A 22,039-nucleotide genomic window follows, 5' to 3' on the forward strand; every position below is an offset into this window, starting at 1 on the left:
TGATCTCAAATCCTTTTTTTTTGGCTGTTGTTGTTGATCGTTTATGTTACTGATGGGGCTTTGAACGTCAAGTGAAAGCCTGAGATCCCAACTCTAAAAGTAGTCGACCAATTTGGGGTTTAATTCAGTCTACAGCTGCTCAGCCCAATGCGAGTTTCCAAGTGACTTTAGGCGTTTTTGTGGGATTTTTTGGCTTCATGCTGAGATCAGAGTTGTGTAAGTCCTCTTCATTGATGTTTAGTCAGAGAAGAGACATGAAGAGCTCATCACGTCTGCAGCAATGTCAGCAAAGTTATGATTTTATTGCTTTAAACTAAAAAAAAGTTATCCGATTTTAGCTTAGCGATGTAGCTCGCAGGCACTGTGGAGTTATGCTAGTCATGTCAAGCTTTGGATTTCGTAGCATGCTAAAGTGGTGGGCATGAAGCTACTTGGTATCCAAAGAGTTTTAAAGGTGCTGCTTTATATTTAAGCTTGTCCAAAACCATAAACTTTTTGCCTGTGACATTTAGCGTCGGTCCAAGTCATTCAGCATGATATCGTGTACAGTATGAAGCCAGTAAATGCATATTCAAGACTTTTGTTGGTCCTTTTGAAGCGAGTCAGCCGGAGAATATGTTATCAGCCAACTCAGACTTCATGTTAGCTTAAGTAGCTAGCTGGCTATGGCTGATTAGTTATAAGTTGCTAACCATAGTGGTGATTTCATCCAGCTAGAAATTAGAAGCTTCTTCTGTCTTCCTCAGGGAAATCAAGGACCTTAGCGAACAGTCGACTGTGGCTGTGTACTTGATTAAAGCTGAGTCACTCCTACGTTCCCAAGGTCCCACGTTCCCAGGGTGCTAAATTCCCAAGGTCCTATGTTACTAAGGTTAGAGTTATGAGCTGGACAAAAACAGGAGGGTTCGTGTTTGTCAACGGGAATATAGGACCCTAAGAACATAGGATTTTTGGGAACATAGTATATTTGGGAACATGTGACCCTGGGGAACATAGGGCGCTGGGAACATCGCTGTGCTCCTGATCAGAGCATATATAGGACTTAATATAACATTTTACAACAGTGACTGCTAGCGTTTATATATTTTAGTAGGAAACAACTGACACTCATAACAGTAAATGTAGCATTCATAATCTATGATAAAAGTGTAAAATTAAATAAATCTACACCATACCCAACAGTCTAGTTTGTAGAATATGTAGAATGAGTATATAAATATATTCTGACATTCATAACTAGATGTTTTATGTTCACATCAATCAAACCATTCGAGAGCATTTTATCAATTCAAGTTGAACGTGTGAGCACAAACCTCCTCAGGGCTACAATAAAACTGACCGGGACAAAGTGGACTTTGCATGTGGTTTATAATATTCATTGTCCCGACTTTTGTTCAGTCTCATTATAATGTTTGAGTGCAGCAGAGCAACACGAGTACAAGCACTCTCCTCCAGTCGAGCCTAACGAGCACAGGGTTGAACACGAATTGCCTTCGCTGGTTATCTTTCTGCTCGCAGAGCTGATATCTGACTTCATTCAAATCAAACAGAATTCAGCCGCTCATCCCTGCTACGGCGGCTCAGCTATCAGCAACACACATTATCAGCAAAGTTTGACACTCCTGAGGGGGTTTGCATACGAGTCATGCAAAGCGTCTGACTCGAGTTACCAGTTGTACGACACACTTCAAGCCCCAAACCATTCTGCCCACATACACACAGCCACAAACCTTGACGCGATCAGCCAGCCTTTGAGGAATCATATCGCAAACTAATCTCATCACAAAATGTCCCACTTCAAACATGCACTGTGGCTTTTAACAAGATATTAACAGTGAGTGTCAAACAAAAAGAGGAGGCACAAGCAATTCTGTTACACTTTCAGACCTTTAGAGTTTCAAAATGATGCGATGAGGCTGGTGGAGAGATGATTTTAGGAAGCTGAAGGAGCATGTATGAAATCTAACTGAAGTATGCATCTGTTTTGATCGTAGGCAGTAATTAGGGTTAAATATGTTGACATCTGAACCGAGGTTTCGAACATCTAAAACAGCGTGTCGGTGAAGAATTTAGGACGCTAGTAAATTAAGCTAATGTCAATGAAGACAGTGAAAAAGCCCAGCTATCTTCAGCAACAACTTATACAACTAGCTAATTAATTACATCAAGATGTGGATGAAGTTGCAGATGCCTCACTTAAGGTTTTGCCATTCATAAAAAGGTTTAACGAGCCCGGCGCCGGCTGCAGGCAGACTAACATCAGCCGAGGGAGCTGTTCAGACTTGTTGCATGGGTCGCTCTTTCTCTTCCTTTCTATACGTTAAAGATGCGATACGAGGTGTTGAAATTTGGCACCGTTTGATTTATTGTGAATTGGTACTTGGTAGGACAGAGTTCAGTACCCAACCCTAGCAGCAATGCTTCTGATCATTGCCCTTCTTACTTTTGGTTGCTTGCGGCGTTAAGGCTGATAAAATGGGTCATAATGACATGTTTTCATTGTAAAAAACATTTATTGTTACTGTATTCTTGATTTTGATGGTGGTGTCTTGCAAATGGACAGCTGCTGTTAAATAAAAGGACCACAGTGGAAACAAGTTTTGAACTTTTGGACTATTGAGTAATCCTTTAAATTTTGTTGATGTGTCACCCGGTTTCCCTTCTCTCCAGTTTGTGTGTCGAATCACTCCTCTGAATAATGTGCGATGAACGCAGCATTGAGATGACTAAGCAGTGCTAACATTTGCAAGCTAGGCTAACTGGCTTCCACTTCCTGCATTCTTTCTGGAAAAAAAAAAAACCTCATTAACACGACACGTCCTCCCGTTTGTTGTAAAAAAGGACAGGAAGTTTGTGGTTTCCTCCCAAAGAACTGAGGAGAATCTAGTTTTCAGATCAACTGACTATAATGTTTCTTTTCTTTGTGTAGGTGTTGAGTTTTTAGAGGTTAGAGGAATCATTTGTAGGCAGGCAGGCTGCAGGTTTCATAGGCTGCAGGTTGAACTTACAGTGAATCTCCATGAGTCTTTGACCTGCCTGACAGTCGGCGGGCAGGACACGGTCCGTGTCACTGCCTCCATCTGAACAGAGGGAGGGAAGAGCAGTTTAGAGAAGACAATGAGATGGACCATGATGAACACACACACACACACACACAGTATGTAGGACATGTACACATACTAAGCATGAATGAAGAGGCTCAACTGCCTAAGCAGCTTAAAATGGTTTTGAGGAGGGAGTTTTATACTTCAGAGTTTGGGGACTTTTTCAGGCCCTGAAGTGAATTCAGAAGTTATCAGGGAGTCTGTCCATGCAGTTATAATCTGGCTATTTTTAGTTATGATAGAGTGAATAAAAACCTAATTATTGCCTCTTTAAAAGCTCCTCTGAGGGCATTACACTTCTTCCTTTTGCCGTCAAACACAGGAAAGTGGATGCTGCACAAGCTGTGGATAATAAGAAGCATCTGCTGCGTCCACTGAGCTCCCTCTGGGCTTTATTAAGTACATTCTGTATCATCTCAATGGTTACATGGCTAATATTGTGTCATTACATCTGCACAGACAAACATTCTTATTATTTTGCTTTCGATTCTGCACGGATGAGAATAAGAGCCGATTGTTTTGAGGGTGTGAAATGACAGAAGTGAACCGTTAAAGCAGACGACTGTGTTTAAAGCTCAGGTGTGAGAGGTGGAGTGCGTTTCCTGAATCGATGAGGCGATGTGGCGTAACGGCTGAAGAAAATGTCGACAGAGATGTTGAGATCAGAGGGATGCTGATTCATTCTCCCACCACAGGAAGGTAATGATGAAGCTTCGGTTACACTTTCACAACCGGAAATTAAATGATCCTGAACACGGCTGCAGGTACAGAATGAACTACCGACCAACTGAGGCGGTCTAAACTACATGGATTATCTTTTCACTCCGGACACAAAGCAGACAACAAAATGAGGCGGTAACTGACGAGACAAAAAAGACAAATAGCTTTTGTTACCAGCTACAAACACACGAGTCTATCCTGCAGCACTGCAATGAACTGAACGCAGACATGTTATGGTGTCCTTCCCCCTCAAGGTTTCTACAGGCATCACTTAAAATTAATGCTTTATAAGGACATTTTCAGGATAATTTATTACTAATCCTTTAACCTCTTTTTTATTTCAAGCACTGCAGGCGAGTTTAAAGGTATAAAGTATATATATGGCCCCCTGGAGAGGCAGGTTTTAGGAGGGAAGATGGTGAAGTAAGTGCAAGAATGGAGAACACAGACGGTGTTTAAAGGTTTAAAGATTTGTAACATCAGAAATGTGGATTTTCACAGAGAAGAGCTCGTCTCATTTAGATAATATACCAACTGAAGTTAGATAAACTATCTGTGGAAAGTAAAACCTCATACATCAATATATAAGACTAATGACTTTTAAGGGCTTTTTAAAATTTCTTAAACAGGATTTAAGACATTTCAAGGACTCTTCACAAAACCTGTTTTTAACGCCTGCGTGCAGTAAATAAGGGCGGACACGCGTCTTTGCACGAACACAAACCTGCTGCCACTTATTGTTCGACAAAGCCAGCTGGTGGAGAAGGCAAATGTTTGACTGTAAAGACAGAAATCGTGCCGACATAACGAGGAGAAAGTCAGGTTCGGATTGCTAAATCTAACTTAATGCCACGTGCAATGAATGAATTTCTGCACAGTATTCGTTTCTTGCAAAAATTCATTTTTAAGTAAAGCTGAGGTGAATGTGACGCGTCACCGAGAGGGAATTTCATACTTAAAAACTAATGTTCGAGTTGCCTCTTTGATATTTTAATTTAATTTAATTAATTGATTACTCAGTCTCGGGCTGCAACTAACAAACATTTTCATCATCGTTTGATCTATTAATCTATTTACTCAATTAATCTGCTACTTGTTTTGTCTATTAAACAGTGACAAATATTATTAACTTTCAAATGTCTAATTTTGTTCAATCAACAGTCTAAAATCTACAATCAAATGACAGAAAAGCATCAAATTCTCACAGGTGAGAAGCTGAAACCAGCAAATGATTGATGATTCATCAACTAACAGGCTAATAACTGTTGCAGCTCTAATTTAACCGTGTCAAAATACTGAAAAATGAAAACGATAGATTCCCAGAGCCCGAGATGATTATGGTAAGACTTCTTTTTCCAAATTCAAACTTGTTCACAGTTTACAATAATATAAAACAAAGCAAATCAACCCGAAGCTGAACCCAACTTCTGTTGATTAATAAGTCTACAGGAGCAGATTATCTACGCTTCATGTGTGCTGGTGTTGAGATGAACTGCACTACAATGCATCTTTCTTCTCTGCTGCCAACTCGACACAACAGGAGATGATTTATAGACACAGCTGTCACACCAACATGCCTCTCGAACGCGTTTTATGCTTTAAAATGTTTGTATCCGCGCTCACCTAACTTATTCAAGTAACAGAATCATCATCCAGATAAATATACTCTCAATGGACTCATTTTAAACTGTAAATGGTAGACTACTGGGTATTTTATTGCATGAAATCTAAGGTTTGGCTTCAACCACAGCACCAAACTCTAAAGCACAAAACCCTGCAATCAAAAACCCCTCCTTTATCAAACTTCGGTGTCTATTTCCCGGCGTGTATAATCTGAGGAATTCAGCGATTGATTTACAGCTTTAAATGTTACGTGATGGACCGTGAACTCCAGCCCCCCTAAGAATAGCAGCAGCACCGATCCATGAGTGGTTTAATGACGGGGATCCCTAAAAGGACATCCCTTCCCAGGCCTTGGCCAGCGTCCACAGACTCCACCCCCCTCCCCACCTACGATTTTCTGCCACCTGACCCGCCGGTTATTCCTGGCTCTGATGATGTGACCCACATTTTCCTGCTCGGGGATACGCTCTCTCCCGCATGTACTCTCAGACCTGGCTGCCTAAAATAGGGGAGGTTAGACGGGTCGCTCTCCCGGTGACACACTATCACCCAGAGATCAGGAATAGAAAAGGTCACCGAGGGGTGATTAAATGCTGTTGCTACTGTAAGGCGACACAAATTAGATGCATCCCCCGTCGGACCGACAGCTGTAGGGGGGGGGGGACGAGGGATATAGGGGAGGGGGTCAGTATGTTGGATGTAGGGTGGACGGGTGCTATGGACACCTGAACTGAGCGGGTCTGGACTGGAAGTAGAGCTCAGCTCGTATGTGACAGGTGTTAAAGGCCGAGACCTTCTTTTGATTTCTCCCTGAACCCAAACGGTCCAGAACTTTCTGTCCATTCGCCTCAAAGAGCAAACGGTTATTTAACAGGCTGCAAATAAGGATTATTCTTTATCGATTAATCAGATGGTTGTTTTTTTGTCAGTAACTGGTTAACCACATGATCAACACAATGTCTAAAGAATGTGAAAAAGTCCAACACGACATCTTGAAATGTTCTTTTGTTCGACCAACAAAGCTGAAGATGTTTATTTTGATTAGATCTACAACAGTTAATCGAAGACAATTGAATTCAAACTAGTTTCATGATCGTTAAAAGTCCATTTTCAAGCAAAAATGTCAAACGTGTGCTGGTCCAAGCTTCATTAAATGTGAGAATTTACTCTTTTTCTTCGTCATTTATGACAGTAAATGAAGACACTTTGGGTTTTGCACTGTTGGCCGGACAAAAGAAGCAATCTGAAGACTTCACTTTGAGCATTTATCACAATTTTTGACATTTTATACTAAACAATATGTATAGTAATTGTGAAAATAATCAGCAGATTAATCAATAATAAAATCCTTATTGGTCACATCCTTCAGGAGAGGAATGTTTTGTTGCTTGAAAAGTGAAACTTGATCATCTAATCCTTTCAGATAAGAAATGAAAATGTCCAGCACACTTTACCAGAGCCCACGAAGACATTTTCAAACACAGTCCAACAAAGATACTCATCAACAATGAAACTTAATATAGGAAAACTGTCAACTCTTAAAAATTCTGCTAAGCCGGAACCAGAAAATATTCACTTTATAAATATCTTAAACGCCTATAAAAACATTTTCTGTTAATTTGTTTCTGTCAATCCATTAATCATCTCAACGGTTACATTTGCGGTTCAAGGGACAAATTATCTGAAGTCAAAACTGGAACTGAGCTCGGAAAGATCTAGATGTTAATGGATAAGACTACAGACCAATGCATTTAAAAAAACTCCCCAAGTCATATTTATGATGAACAGTGAAACGTTTGCCTTTATTTACAGCTTAAACCTCTTAAAACTAAGATTTAAGCTGAATAATGCCACTTTTTTAACTCCTGTTATCTTCTTCTCCTTTTCCAATCTGTTGATAGTTTGATGGTTGAAAAGAAGAATACCTGATTGCCATTGTGTGTGTGATTATTCAGAGTGCTTCATTCAACAACTGAACTCATCTCTGTGAGCTACTGATTGGATAACTTACCCAACATCTGAGTATTTACTCAATGGATTTGATAACGTGTCAACGCAGCTGACAGGTTGAGTATACCAGCAGTAAGTGAGACATTTATATCCATTTAACAGGAAGGATTTCTAACATAGTTTCTACAGTTCTTCTCTAAGATAACTGAGTTGAAACATTTTCCCTGATCACTGCATTGAGGTCGGCCATCTTTGTATTGTCTCCAAACTGGCGGAGAGGTCCTGCCATAGTGGTGAGCCTGGACTAACTCTATCCTTTAAATAAAGAAACATGCAGTCCAGAGGACACGGTCGGCCAGCAGCAGCAGCAGCAGCAGCAGCAGACTGCTCTGTCTGGACTTGCTGTTTAGCTGCTGTGTAATTACAGCCACAACCACTAAAATACCTATTGTAGGAAACTAAACACATCCACAACAGCAAAGCGGAGCAGGACAAGCTGAGCTGCTCCTTCTGGTTGGTTGGTGATGATTATAATTTGTGACTTGAAACTACTAAGATGCTCTTTGTACAAACACCAGCGTCTGTTTCTCACTCTCTGTTGTCGGCCGTGTTGAATTAGTCTTTTAAATCTTGTTTCTGACTGTTATAACCTGAACAACGGAGGTCTTTCCTTTCTTTTTCTGTCTCTACCTGCTCGCTGTCAATATTAAGGATTTTTTGCCGCTTGTTTACACTTAATTCTGTACGAAAGCAGCGAGTCACACATCCAGTACTGTACAATCTCCTGCAGACAAAACGGTGACAGTAGTTTCTAAGTCCTATCACACGAATCACAATCAAAGTATTGATATGTAAACAGTTTTAAATGCGAACCTAGTTTCATGCATCTGTCCCAAGGCACAAAGCTTGAGAACTAATAATCTGAACGACAGATCAGCTGTGTTTAATTAAAAGGTCAAACTTGGCCAAGTTTGTAGCTAATCTCAATGTATTTTTAGGTCAATGCGACTGCTTCAATGAGAGCAGGTCGCAATTATCAAGGTTGGCACCCAGCTAACGTTATGTAGTGAATAACAGAGCTGCTAACGCTGGTTAGCTAACCTCACTTACGTGACAGACCAATTGTCTGTCGCCTCAGAATATTAACCCCGTCCTCATAAAGCACCCAGTAAAATTCATCCCTACTGCTGTTGATGAATTTTCGTTCCGGTTTTTGACTCGAACAGTGAAGTTAGTTATTTTTCTTGGCTCTTTTTCCAGCACTTGGCCAGGCTGCAGAGCCCTGCCATTGTTCTTCAGAGGTAAAAATAAAATGTTTGAACTGGGGTAAGGGTTATCCCTGCAGCAGGACAAAAAAAAAAAATATTCCAGTATCTAATGATGCGTCTTCCTTATATGTGTTAAAAAACATTTATATTAAAATCTGTTACTTTTGCTTCTATTCAAACAAATCTGTCCAGTCAAATGTGATTTGAGCGACTGTCAACGATCATAAATAACTGTACTTGACTGTTAGCTTGAGGGTTGTGGTAGCTAGCAAAGCTACGTATGTCAGCTGGTCGGCTGCACAGGTGAGGGATGGAAACGTCCTCTACAGCTCAGTTTCTCAGCTAAGTCACACCAGCTTCTGAGGATCCAACCAAATCTCAAAGATATTATTTAAGAGGATGAAGACGCTCCGACTTCTGCTTCACTCTGACCGTGAGAATCATTTTTACTCATAAAGTCATAATGCTGAGCTCAACTTATAAAATCACACACAGTCCGCCTTATACACCTTGATTACAAGCAATACAATGAATCCCAACCAGGTCCAGAGGCACTACTAACGCAGATCGCTCTTACGGATTTAAATTTAAAAAAGTATATCCCCTCTTATGTGTTCTCTGCAAGAAAAGGATGTTGTGTAGCCTCTAAATGCAACTATTCCTGTCAAAGCATTGAGTCAAACAGACATAGAAAGGTGTCCGGTTTGGATGACATCGGTGTGTCATCCCTCTGCAGCTAAAATCTACTGTTGTACAGTGAAAACTGCTGCTGCAAAGACGCTGACAGAAGTCTGAGCACATGTGGAACAAAATGTTCATCCTACAAACGATTTCCACACTTTCACAGCTGATTGAACATGTGAGTGCATGTATGGTGAACTCGTTAGCTCCACTGCAGGAACCGTGAAACAGCTCAATAGTCTTGAACTGTAACAGAGTCTTTTGACGACAGACACAACCTTTCATTTCATCAGTGTGTCCGCTGCACGTCCATCAGCCTGTGACTCAACACTTCTCAAAAACAGACACCACAAACCTGCATGTCTTTAGTAGCGATCTCCCCTGGGGTCGGCCAGCTGTTGGCGTCGGCAAAGTCTCCAACCTGAGCAACAAATTAAAAACAAAGCTGAATTAAAAAAAGGGAGTGTCACAGAAACTGTTACAACAGGTTATCTATGAGGACAGCTTATATCAAACACTGTCACAGTGTGGATTTTACAGCTTTACTGCATACTAAACCTAAAACTACAGCAGAAAGATATGAAAGAGTGTAAACAAAAGCTCATCTTGGCGAAAAAGGCTGCTGGCCCTTCTGCACATTCAAACAGTCAACTGAATAAGTCAACCCCGTGTCTCATCCTGTGCAGAAATCTACATTACGACACTTTCTCATCTTCATTGTTTTTCTAACTTACCCGCTGCCAACCCTTATTATCTTAAGCCGTGAATTGCCTGTGATTTTGTCCGTTTGTGTCCGTCGTTACGACCCAAAGGTGTCATAAAAGTCTGCGGTCAAGGTGTGGTTAACAAACCGAGGAGTACAACTGCAGAGTGTCTCCCAACAACGGTAGGAAGTTGTGAATGGCACGCTGGAGGGGAAGAGTTTCTCTGTTTTTATCTAACCGGCCATTGGCTCACCAGGAACTAACATTTGCATTCCAGGAAGTGTGAAGGGAGGCTGATACACAGCTTCAGGCACGACAGATAGATATCAGCAGTGTGACTGTACATACTGTCACAGTACATAAATAAAATGAATGTTTATCAGCCGAGTAACTGGAAAAAACTGAACTTCTGAAGCTGTTTGTTGTTTTAAAACCAACAGAAAGGAAGCGATTACTTTCTCATCCGCAAGTAAACACGTGAAGGACGAAGGATCTTTTTATTCCTTTTACTGTTCTTTATCTATTAATCTGTTTTTGATTCCTCTGATGTGATTTAGTCTTATCATCCTTTTTTGATGTTATTCTTTTATTTCTCTCTTCATCTGCATCGCTTTTTTTCTGTGATTTTGCCCGTTTTATCACTTTTATTCATTTTACTCATGTTGACATTTTGTGTTTTGCCTTCTTGGTTTAACTTCACTTTACTATTGAGTGTTTATTTTATAATAGTTTCCTACTTGTCTCTCAAAGCACTTAATAAAAGGTGCTTTATAAGTGAACTTTATTATTATTATTACATTGTAAATACACAGTGTTATTCAAAATGTCGCCTTTTGCAGATAAATCCATAAATCTGCAGCTTTTCTCCTAAAACACTGACAAATAACATTAAAATTAGAGTTCAGACTGATAAAGGATGCACAAATTAGCAGTCACGGTTTCTTTTTATTTTATTTTTTACTTGGACCTTTGATTTCATTACTACAAGTTAATCCTCTGTGAACAAAAAACCTCATAAAAGCACCAAACAGCTTCAGTGAAACTGCTGATCTCTGGTTAATTTTGCCAATGAAATGAAAAACAAAATACTGTAAGTAGGAGGATAGGTTCAAGAACGACTTTTAAAAACTACCAACTACATTCTACGGAACAAATTTTAATATTTTGATCACCGATTGTTTTAAAAGCACCAAATTTGACTCTGAAGAGACGACATTATGAGCTACGTGAGCTTTGTGATGCTTGAAATTGGACTGATGTTAAATCTCGCTGCATTATTTTTCCCTTTCTAGTTTATTCTGTCTTCAGTTTTTAACCCCTCTCTGTCTCTATACAAAGAGGAGCCATGTTGGTGCCATTAAGTCCGTCTTATGAATCCTTTAATAACCATAACACACAGACAATATTACCTTTCCTCCACGTCTGGCTTTGGGGGGGTTGCCTGCTCTCACCACCTTGGCCGGGCCGGTAGACTCTGTGGAAACACATGAAGACGGTCGACATTACAACCAGCTCTGCATACACAAACACAGATCCTCTTTAAAATGAGGAGAAACAACAGATTCCCAAATTAGTTGGAGTTTGGTGTAATGATTGTGATAAAAATCAGCTGAACAGACAAAAGAAGCACGAGACCTTCTGTCTCAGTTCAGCCCACATGTGCCGACCTGCTCGTCTCAGTTTAATTCATTTGTTTTCATTATCTTTTCCATTTCTTATCTACCTGTGCAGGTAGGCTCTTGATTAATGATCTGCCTTTATTTGGCTTTTACTTTAAGTCTCCTTTGCTTCACTTGCAGCATCATTTTCAGATAAGCTTTCTCTGCCCCGTCATTACTGCAGCCAGTAAGATCGACGACAACGGCCGCTCATTTCAACAGACAAACAACCGTAAGATGGTTAGAGGGGAGGCACTTTGACTCAATGTGGGGAGAGAAAATGTCCATAGACCACAGAAACACATCAGTGAAAGTTACAGTCAGCAAGAGGAAGGAAAGTCTGGTGGATCAAAACAATAATTCAAGCAGGCACTTTGTGTAATTCAATTCAAGAATGTTTAAAGTGATTTATGGATCATTGCGTCTATAAAACGTTAGAAATCACAACACGCAGAGTTTCCTCTCACTTTATTCAAAGAGTGGTGGAGCGCCAGAGTACAATCATCTCCACCACAGCTGGATAAGATAAGAAACTGAATATCATAAACACAAACAAAAATAAGACCCAGTGCATAGAAGAAGCCTTTTAATCATGATCAAATAACAAACTAACCAAAACTAACAGTGATGGACGCGGAACCATTACCAAAATTTTACACCCTGCCACCACTGCTGCAAAACAATTACAGAAGAGACACTGTGACAGTTTCACAGAGGCCAAAGTGACATCTTAAAATCAGCGGTTTTGTTTAATCAACATGCAAAACTCAAAAGATGTGCAAATAAAAATAAAAAAGAGGAAGACAAACATTACAGACGCTGGAAACAGGAAACGTTTCATCCATTTCCTTTAAAGAAAATGTAGGAAACTGTTGGCCAAATTGTTGTTGATTAACTTTCTGTGACTTCAACAAATTGGTTACTAGACTCATCATTTCAGTACTAAAAGGATCCAGTAAACTAGATTATTCTTCCTGCCTGCTGCCATCACTTCTTTATGTTTATATATATAATTTAGCCTGGTCAAGATAATTGCAATCCACATCAGTATTCTGATAATCATCAAAATATTCTTAAAACTTTAAAATAAAAGCTAAAATTGCACTTTAATATACTGGAATCACTTTAACCTTACATTTTGTTAGGAAACAGTCTTTGTATTTATATTATTTTTACTATCATAAGGTATTCCTGCACAAATACAGGATATATTTAGTTTAAACCTATGATTTAACTTGCTTTTGTGGGCGATACAATGCGCAAGATGCCCTCAGCCATCGTGTCTGGGTCAAGCAGGTCAAAATAAATCAGAAAACCAATATACGATTACACATCAGAAAGCTAGAAAGCTTTTTGAAGTCATTCATGTGAGGATATTCACTTCAATTATCAGGATAATGAAAATTCCCTGTGATCAACTTAGTGTGTTTGAACTGCAATCAGCGATAAAATCTTTTAACGTCTCCAAGCCAACATATATAATAAAGAAACTGCAGATCCAACAACAAATTATTAACAACAAAACCATCAATAATATCAATAAATGAGAACAAATGACCCAAAATCCAGACATAGTTCTCCAAACACGCACAGACAATTGTCAAAAAGCAGACAAGTACACAACAATTCATAAAACTTGACCTCACCTAACCTGGCTTTACGTACATCTGCATTTGTTTCTCCAGCGTAAGCTCTTACTGATTCTCTAATACTGTTTTGTAACTTGTTCAGATCCACAGAAGCCCTGTACGTAACACTCTGTTTAACTTTTAGGCAACAGATGACTAATTATCATCTACCAACATGGATAGTTTGACACAATAAAGCTGAAAAGATTCAAAAAAACATCATTCCCCTCATGGAAACATGCATTAATGTCGACTGTTTGATATATTTGGCTAACTGACCGACCCTAGTCGTACCTGGTCATGAATCTTAACAGAAACAAACCGACAGAGCAGATCTGAAGTCAGAGCCTCCTGTTGTCTCTGGCTGAAGTATCACCACAGTCTGACTACGAGGGAGTGAAAGCAGCTCACAGGGACTTCTCAGAGCCGTTTACACCAGAGAGCAAATCTCAGTAAGCTTCTTAAGGACGATCACATCCAGGGACAAGGCCAGAAAGAAAAAGGAGAGAGGGGAATAAAATCCTTTGGCAGGCTGCATCACCAACAGCACCGAGAGCGGCAGAGAACCTGGGTTTCATTACACACACAGCCGGAAAATAACATTTTAAAAACAAAAACCTGAAGCACGTAGAATCAAACTGAGAAAAGCTACAAACGCCATCCAGAGATACAAATTTAATTCCTCTCAGTCTGACGTGACGTCGTCAGATGTCTTGTTTTGCTTGACCAAAAGTCAGAAACTAAGCTTACGATAGTGTAAGAAAAGGAAAAGCAACACATCTCATGCTGGGATACAACAATTCTTCACATTCTTGAGACTAAAAACCAAGAGAAAGATGGTAAAGATTGCTGTGATAACTGGCAATTACGTTGAAATCTTTGAAGAAAAACCCAGCAAAATATTAACAACACAAGTAAAAAGTTAATTCAGCAACACAAGAAGTAAAGAAGAAGTGAGTCTTTAACTAGTCCGGCCAAAAAGAAATCGCTGCCTTCATTATTCATTCCTGTTGAGGAGTCTCAGTGAAAGAGCGCAGGGGGCCCAGTGAGGTGGATCAGTGAAAGAGCATTTATACTGTACGTTTTCTTACATACAATCCTTCGGGTGAAAACTGTGACCAACTGGAGGTCACGTTTGCAGAGAGCATGACTGTACAACCACACTGAGAGGCCGGTTAGGCAGAAAGAAGCACTGTGTGCAGAAGAAAATAAGACTCCCGAAGGTAGCAGTTAGTCACTAGATGGAAACGTATGTACACAGAGGAACCAATCACAACGTAACACGTCACAAAACTATCTCCTGAAGATCTACAAACAGAGAGCTGCAGGGTTTATTGATTCTGATAATCAGCCCGGGGGCCTCTTGAGTCTCAGTTTGGAAAAGAAAGGAGGATATCAAACATGCCAAGGAAATTGTTACAACATTGTTTTTGCCGTCATTAATTTTGTATCTACAAGGGCTGAAATTAACGTTATATGGATTATTTTCACTGTCAAACAAACAAGGGGCAGAATTTCACCAGAGTAACTGCTAACTGTAGCTGCCGTTAGCTGGTTAGGTCAGTTAGCCGTGCAGCTAGCGGTACGGACTGGGAGCTCGGGGACCAGGAGAGTTCGGACGTGTTAGCATGCTAACTTCAGATTACTTTTTTTAGATACATAGACATCATAACGTAAAAACTGTTACTTCTTCACATTGTGTTGATCATATTAGTTATTTTTCCTACATATTGCACCTCGTAACGTGCGGTTTTGTGAATGGATTGTGGAGGAGTGGGCGTGTATGAGTGGCGTGACAGTCTAGCCGTCACAACATTGAGTTGTTTGATCCGATTAATCATCGCATTTCTAGTATCGACTTTCTCTTTTGGGAAGCACCCAAGCTACAATGCCGGGCTCCTGATGGACAGTTTTTACAATCAATGCAACAGAAGCAGGGATATCGTTGTTTTAATACCACACAGTCTTCTTCCTTGTCAAAACGTGACACCTACATTACCCACAATGCAACGACAATGAATGTTCAGGTCAGAGATTGTGTTACGCTAGTAGCAGCTAATGTAGCCTCTAGCCATTAGCCACACCGAGACATGAGGTGCAGGCTACAGACGTTTGGCAAGCTCACTTCTTTGTAGTTGTAGTCTTCATCCCCAACAACACTGACTTAAGTGACATCGCTGAAGGCAACTTCACATCGCTCCCACTGGAACCAGAAACACTATATACAACTCTTGTGCAGTAGCTTTCTCCAGGACCTGTAAACAATTGTTAAGTTCCCTTTTAAATTTATTACAGGCTCCAACTCAGACCCACTTCTTCAGACCGAACGCTACACTGCAAAGCTGAATCGTGTGCCTGCCGTGTCTACACATCTTCTTTGGCATCTCAGAAATGTGAAACATCACCTTACGTGCCCTCTGAACTTAACTTTTGAGTCATGGTGTTGAGAAATGGATTAACAGAGAATTAACTGGAGCTTCCTGACATTGCAGTTTTGACCTTTGCTTCATTTCGTTTGCTCAACTGTTTCACAGTCATTTCTCTGCCAGGGATTTTCAACAGAAGCCGTCAAGAATCATAACGTCATATTAGTGGACACCTAGGGTTCAAAGGTTCAGGGACAGAAAGTCACAGTTGTAATGTGTCCTGCCTTCAAATAAGGACTTTTTGCAGATTTTCTCCAATAACAACTGAGTAATGAGTGCAGATTTGGCTTCCTGCTGGATTTTATTCATAAATTACACTAATCAACACTGTCAGCATCCCATTTATTTTAAATGAGATGTGTCTGAAGTGTCTTTTGTTGAACGATCTTTGGATTCCACAATTTTGCATATTTGTATCTTCTTGCAGCCGCAGCTCTCTTGGTTTCTTTTAATTTGATCTCAATAATTGTTTTATCAGAGGCGGTGTGAACTAAATTAAGACTGAAATATTTGCTTTGTGAAGCTGACGGCTTAACTTCTTAACCTGTCGACATTTTATTGTTAAATCAAAGCTTCTTATAACTCGGTGCCGTTTCCTGTGGTTAAACTCAACATCTCACACTCGGCAGGCATAATGTTGCTTCAACAGCCTGTTGCTTAGTCTAATCATGGCTGATGACACCACGTGAACCTACCATTCAGCCAAAAACAAAAGGAAAATCACTAATGACTGGATTTTACAAACAGTAACCCTTGAGCATTAGCTGGCCTTGACCTCCGACCACAACCAGGGTTGAGGCGCGTTTCTAGTGGCTGGTAGATTAAAGACATCACTTGTTCATGTGACTATTTCACCAGCTGGATTAAGATAAACCATGAAACTGTTAGGTGACTGCTACTGCTTTAATTTCCATTTGTGGCTCAAAATTCACACAATGATGGAGAAACATCAGATACGCCAGCGATCTTTATCAAAATAAATGCAGCAGTTTGCCAAAAAAATTGCATGAGTGCTCTAAAAAAAAAACTAAAAAAAACAGTAGAAACGCTGCAATATGAGTTGTTCTTGTAGATAAAGTCATCTTCACTTGTATCGCAAGTTCAACTTTGACCAATACTTAACACACAGCCAACACTGTCCAACATGGCTGACTCCGACATTAACCTACCAGTGCTAGCTGCTCCACTAAAGACGAATGGATTACAGCGAGCTATGAGACAAGAGTCGATAGTACAAATTCGTCTTTTGTATAAACTGTGTGTAAACCTACGGTCCCATTAGCTACAAACATACTGTTATGAAACGACGCACAATCCAGGGAACAAAAGAAGGAAGGAGTAAACACAATAAAGACAAAATTAAAGCTCAGTGAGCTTGTGACTGACTAGCACTAGCATGCCCTGTCTGGTTAGCGAAGCTAAGCTAACCAGGCTAGCAGTGAGCTTACTGGCTATAGAGGCTCTTAAAACTAAATATTTTAAAGTCACTTTCGGGTGTGACCAGGTCTCAACAAACAAACATACAAACATTCCTCTTTTGCAGAGCTAAATATCAGATAAATCAAATAATTTTCAACTTCTTGACTCGTCACCAAGGATCACAGGTAAAAGCTGATTGAGCATTCGCTCTGAGTACAACGACAACAACATTAGCATGAATGCACAGTCACATCTGGGCCATTTAACACATATTTCACAGAGCAACAAAGCCTCCTGGTCTCAGCAGCCTGACACAGAAAGAAGTTTAAGTCGAGGAATCTGAATGAATTCCTCAAGTATTTATCCGCTCTTATCTGCTTAGTTTGAAAAAACAAAAAGTGTGAACAACAGTAGTGTGAAAGGTTCAAAAATGAAAAGCACACTGCTGCTTACAGTGCATGACAAAGCATATTTAACAAACATACACACAGTGTGTGAGGGGTTACAGTGTGATCTCCAGTTTATTAGAGCAAACCATTGAAATGCACCAACGTCCTCTCTGATGATGATATCCTGTGAAACCGGTTTTGAATACAAATCACAGGAAATGGGACACCTAATGACCGGACAGCTACTCTGGAGTCTTTCTGCCTCGTCATCATGACACAGGACTCAGGCTCTCTAAGGGCACACTCGCACTCGGCCCAGTTGCTATGTACCGTGCCGCAACCGGGCCCGAGCACAGTTACCTCCTGTACATACGTCATCATGTCGCAGCGTGGTTGCAGCACATTGGAGAACAACACAGCACATGACACCTTACTGACTGTTTTGTGTCGTTTTGGTCAAAGACAGCCCTCTCACATTCCTGGATTTCATGATTATGCAAGGCGGCGTATAATCACGGGCACCCTACTCGTGCTCGTGCATGAGATACTGCCAAAGCACACCTCTTCCAACCGTGCCAGTTAAATAAATTAATGAATGGCAGGTCAGTAAATGAAGTACTTAGGTATCACTCATTAATAAAAAGGTAAATGTATTGTTAATTAAACTTTAGTTAAAAGTTTTAACAGTTAATTGTTAAACAATGAAATGCATGAAATGAAATGTTTCTTGCAACTTTTTCCATCGCCATCCAAATGTTTAAAGATGAACTACAAAGCATTTATTAACAATTTAAAAAGTAACAAACACCACCTTGCAACTTAACAATTGCTTGATAACTACTTATAAAGCATGTCATTGTTTAGTTAACTATATATTTTCCATTTATTAATGATGGTAACTATAAAGAACAAAAAAAAATGTGGAAGTCCTGATTTAATTTGCCTTATTTGACATTTCATGTCCTGAGATGTAACTATTGCGCAGGCGCACATTTCGATGTCGATGCTGAAAACGATATATTGTGCAACCCCAAGTGTTATCAGTGCTTTTGATGCACATGAGCCGCGAGGGTGACACTGACATTTTGCACACCACGTGATCATTTTTCACAGGAAAGTAGTTAAAGCCTTGTTGGCTCATATAATCAATGGCTTCATATCCTTTGAAACCACTTCTGAGGAACAGACGCAAAACACCACCGGCCATGAATCAAACTCGACTGGTTTCTGCGTCCCACAGCTCGATCAGACTCGTAGTTGAATGTTTTTAGCCCTTCAACCGCTGCAATTAGTGGACAAACAGCAGGTTTGTCGAGCTCCGTCACATTCTGCTGATCAGCTGAGCCGTGCCCTACGATTCCTCCACTCAGGGCATGCAGCCAGTGTTCGGTGCATATCAGATGATATCAGATGATAGTTTAAGGTCAGAGGACAGTCTCCCAGAGCCATGACATCTGCCAAACTACAGTATTAGCTGCAGCTCCTCGGGCTGTCACACAGTCAGCAGTGCACTCAGACCAGACACTCTTCTAGAAGTTTGCTTCTTTAGGCCTCTAACATTTGCCTTTGCTGTAGCCAATAACCCTTCACCCGTCTAATCTTTAGTGCTTCCATTACGGATCTCCATTTCACACTTAATACTCTAGCCTAAAGATACTCTGCATGTATTTAAACCACAGGAGTCCAGTTCCAGATATGATTCCTGTGACATAATCTGCATTTCCACCAAGCAGTCCGGTTCAGTCTGTCACACATCAGGATGGTTATTTGCGTCTCCATTGTCAAAAGTTTTGGAACGGTACCAAAAGAACCTCTTCACGCCGCCCTGTCCTTCTGCAGAGGTACCTCCCACACTTACCCGATCCTAAAAGGTGGAGTTAAACCACTGCAGAGCACTGATCGGTCAGTCGGATCAACCCGAGTTGCCTCGTCATCTGCACTCTGATGTAGGATTTCCCCAAACTCTGTTTCGATCTGTGTTTTGTCTTGTTGCCTTGCTGACTGTGTGGAGGGAAATGTGCGCTTGAGCAAGAGAGAAAGTAAGAGTGGCAGAAAAGGGAAGGTGAAGGTTACCAGTGATGTACAGTGTGTCAGGTGATAAATGCATCAGCTTCTCAGGATTCAAGACAACGCTGGACAACTACTGGACAAGTGAAAGGGTTTACACCCTCTGAAGCTCAGGGAGTCACAACCCCGCCTACATTTTATAAGACTACTGTCTGCGGTGGAAACGCAAAACAGATCCAAGGTTTGGGTTAGAGCCTGACAGATTTTTGGCACATACACAGATACAACAATTCTGATACGGACATATACAAAATTTGTTTGTATTGATCGCCCAAATCAAACCCCTGTGGCCAAAATATGTACAACGTAGGCAAAATATGTTACAGTTTAACATGTACTCAATTGTTTAAAATGATATCAGTGCACTGAAGCATCAACATCACTGAAAATTTAATAATTTTAAATCATCTTCAGCATCTTTTTCTGCATTATAATCTTTTTTCAAAAATTCAGTGCTTATCGGACAACACATACGCAATACTGACATATCGGTGATAGGCCAATAAAGACCACAAGTGTCAGCTAACTGATAGATCAGTCAGACTATAGTTTAGGTGCATTAATGACAGGCTATATATGAGTTCAAAGGGTACTATACCAAAAGCACTACTAACAAGGTAACATAGACCGCTGCCAATAAAGTCTCTGCTCTCAGGGTTCAACTTCCTTACAGGAAATGCTGAGAACATGACTCCTCAAACGCAAATTGTCAAGGTTACCACAACCTGTGTGCATCATTTCTAATAATCAATATTAGGACTTGAATTGGGAATTTCCTGCATTACTTTTACTTATGACAATAAACTGTAATGTAACTTTACTTGCTACCAATTTTGAGATACATGTTTGTGTATCAAAGTAAAATATCACAATAGCACATTAATATCTTCCAAGTAAATTACGTCTCAACCTAAATTATCGGTCTAATTTGTCAAAACTTGATTAGATAACACACACAAGACAATAAATGCTCCATAATTAACTTTTAGTCCCGAATTTGTTGCTGCTGATCTCTAGTTTGTAGTGTTCGTAGTTTCAAGGGGACTAGTTGCTCAAAACAGTGCTATAAGTGTGAAAGCACCTTGAGAACAGTCCACTCAACAGGTAAAAGTGACGGCTTGTCAAGTGTTATCAAAGCAGTATGTGCTCAACTGTACAAGAGACTGATAAGAGTGTTATATTCTCTAAAACCCAAGGACATGTCAGGTGTGTGAGCATCAGCAAACGAGAACAGCAGTCCGAATCAAGGAAGGGATTGTGTTACAACAAAAACACAGTGCTTGTTTGTTTTTCTTTCCATTTCAGCAACTGAATACCAGATGATGACATTTTAAAAGGCTTAAACTTGCAGTAACATTCGTAACAAGAACATTAACCAGAAAACAAAACAGTTTCCCTCGCGCCTCAACGAACTGCAAGACAAAGTCATAACTACGAGACAAAAATGATTCTCACTTCCTGAACACTGAAGTAAAAAGGTCTCCATTTCAGAGCAGCTTTCAAACAAAGACAAATATATACATAACCTCCCCCCACACATGCTGTTTGCCAATAACGAACAAATGTGACTATCTTGTTTGACCCGTAACAGTAATATTCAAGTGCAGTTTTGACTGAAACAAAACAAACAGCAGGATGAAGACACGACTCAGACACAACAGCAGCATACAAACACTCCAAAAAGGCAGCACCCACTAAGTCCACATCGCTGTAACTCAAAATTTCTGTTGACTGTGACCGTTTCTCACCATCCCCTCTGACCCACTGAGCTCACCCAGCCAAAAAAACTGCCTCTGTAGAGTTTAAAGGGTCTTCGTCTCCACACGTCTGTAACTTGGCTGCGTTGAGGAGCTTGAACCTAGGGATGCACGATATATATTGGCCCGATAGAGAAATTCATATCAGCATTGGCTGATTAAATGTAAATTAAATAGAGACGATAACATGAAGCCAAATTACTTTCACTGACTAAACGAACACAACATCTACACGCACTGAATCGTTGGATTGAGCGGCACCAAATCAACAAAGACGAAGAAGACGACGACCACTTGAACAACTCTGAAACTCAGAGCTCACACGTGTCCTTAACGACTCTGTAAGGACACTCCCACACCGAGTTTAAAAGCCTGCGACTCCCCTCCAGTTAGTTAGAGCTGAAGAAGCCTCTTGGATGAGAGGTGAAACGTCTTCAAGAAACTGAAACACGTCCAGTTGACTACGATACAGCACCTAGATTTACCATGACCTGGATGACTGAGAACCTTCATCAACATGACCACTAGAAGACGACGACGAGTCGAAGAAAAAACTAGAAGAAGACTTAAAACAGGCAATAAACAACTTTTTTGCTTTAACTTATCACTCTGAAGTAATAACTGATTGCACAGTGTACTGGCTTT

General features: G+C 40.4%; 1 protein-coding gene across 3 annotated transcripts in view; it reads right to left on the reverse strand.

Moving 5' to 3' along the window:
• Window positions 1-22,039, reverse strand: part of larp1 (La ribonucleoprotein 1, translational regulator) — a 52,359-nt gene that overhangs the window by 18,246 nt on the left and 12,074 nt on the right. For 2 of the 3 annotated variants that reach the window (XM_073479132.1, XM_073479131.1), the window contains exons 2-4: window positions 11,460-11,524; window positions 9,702-9,767; window positions 3,009-3,080 (exon numbers count right to left, since the gene is read on the reverse strand). In XM_073479132.1, coding sequence (XP_073335233.1) covers window positions 3,009-3,080; window positions 9,702-9,767; window positions 11,460-11,524 — 203 coding nt within the window. The remainder of the gene's footprint in view (window positions 1-3,008; window positions 3,081-9,701; window positions 9,768-11,459; window positions 11,525-22,039) is intronic. The other variant, XM_073479133.1, reaches the window with a different exon arrangement.

The sequence above is a fragment of the Pagrus major genome, chromosome 13, assembly GCF_040436345.1.
Source record: "Pagrus major chromosome 13, Pma_NU_1.0".
NCBI classification, from domain to species: Eukaryota; Metazoa; Chordata; class Actinopteri; order Spariformes; family Sparidae; genus Pagrus; species Pagrus major.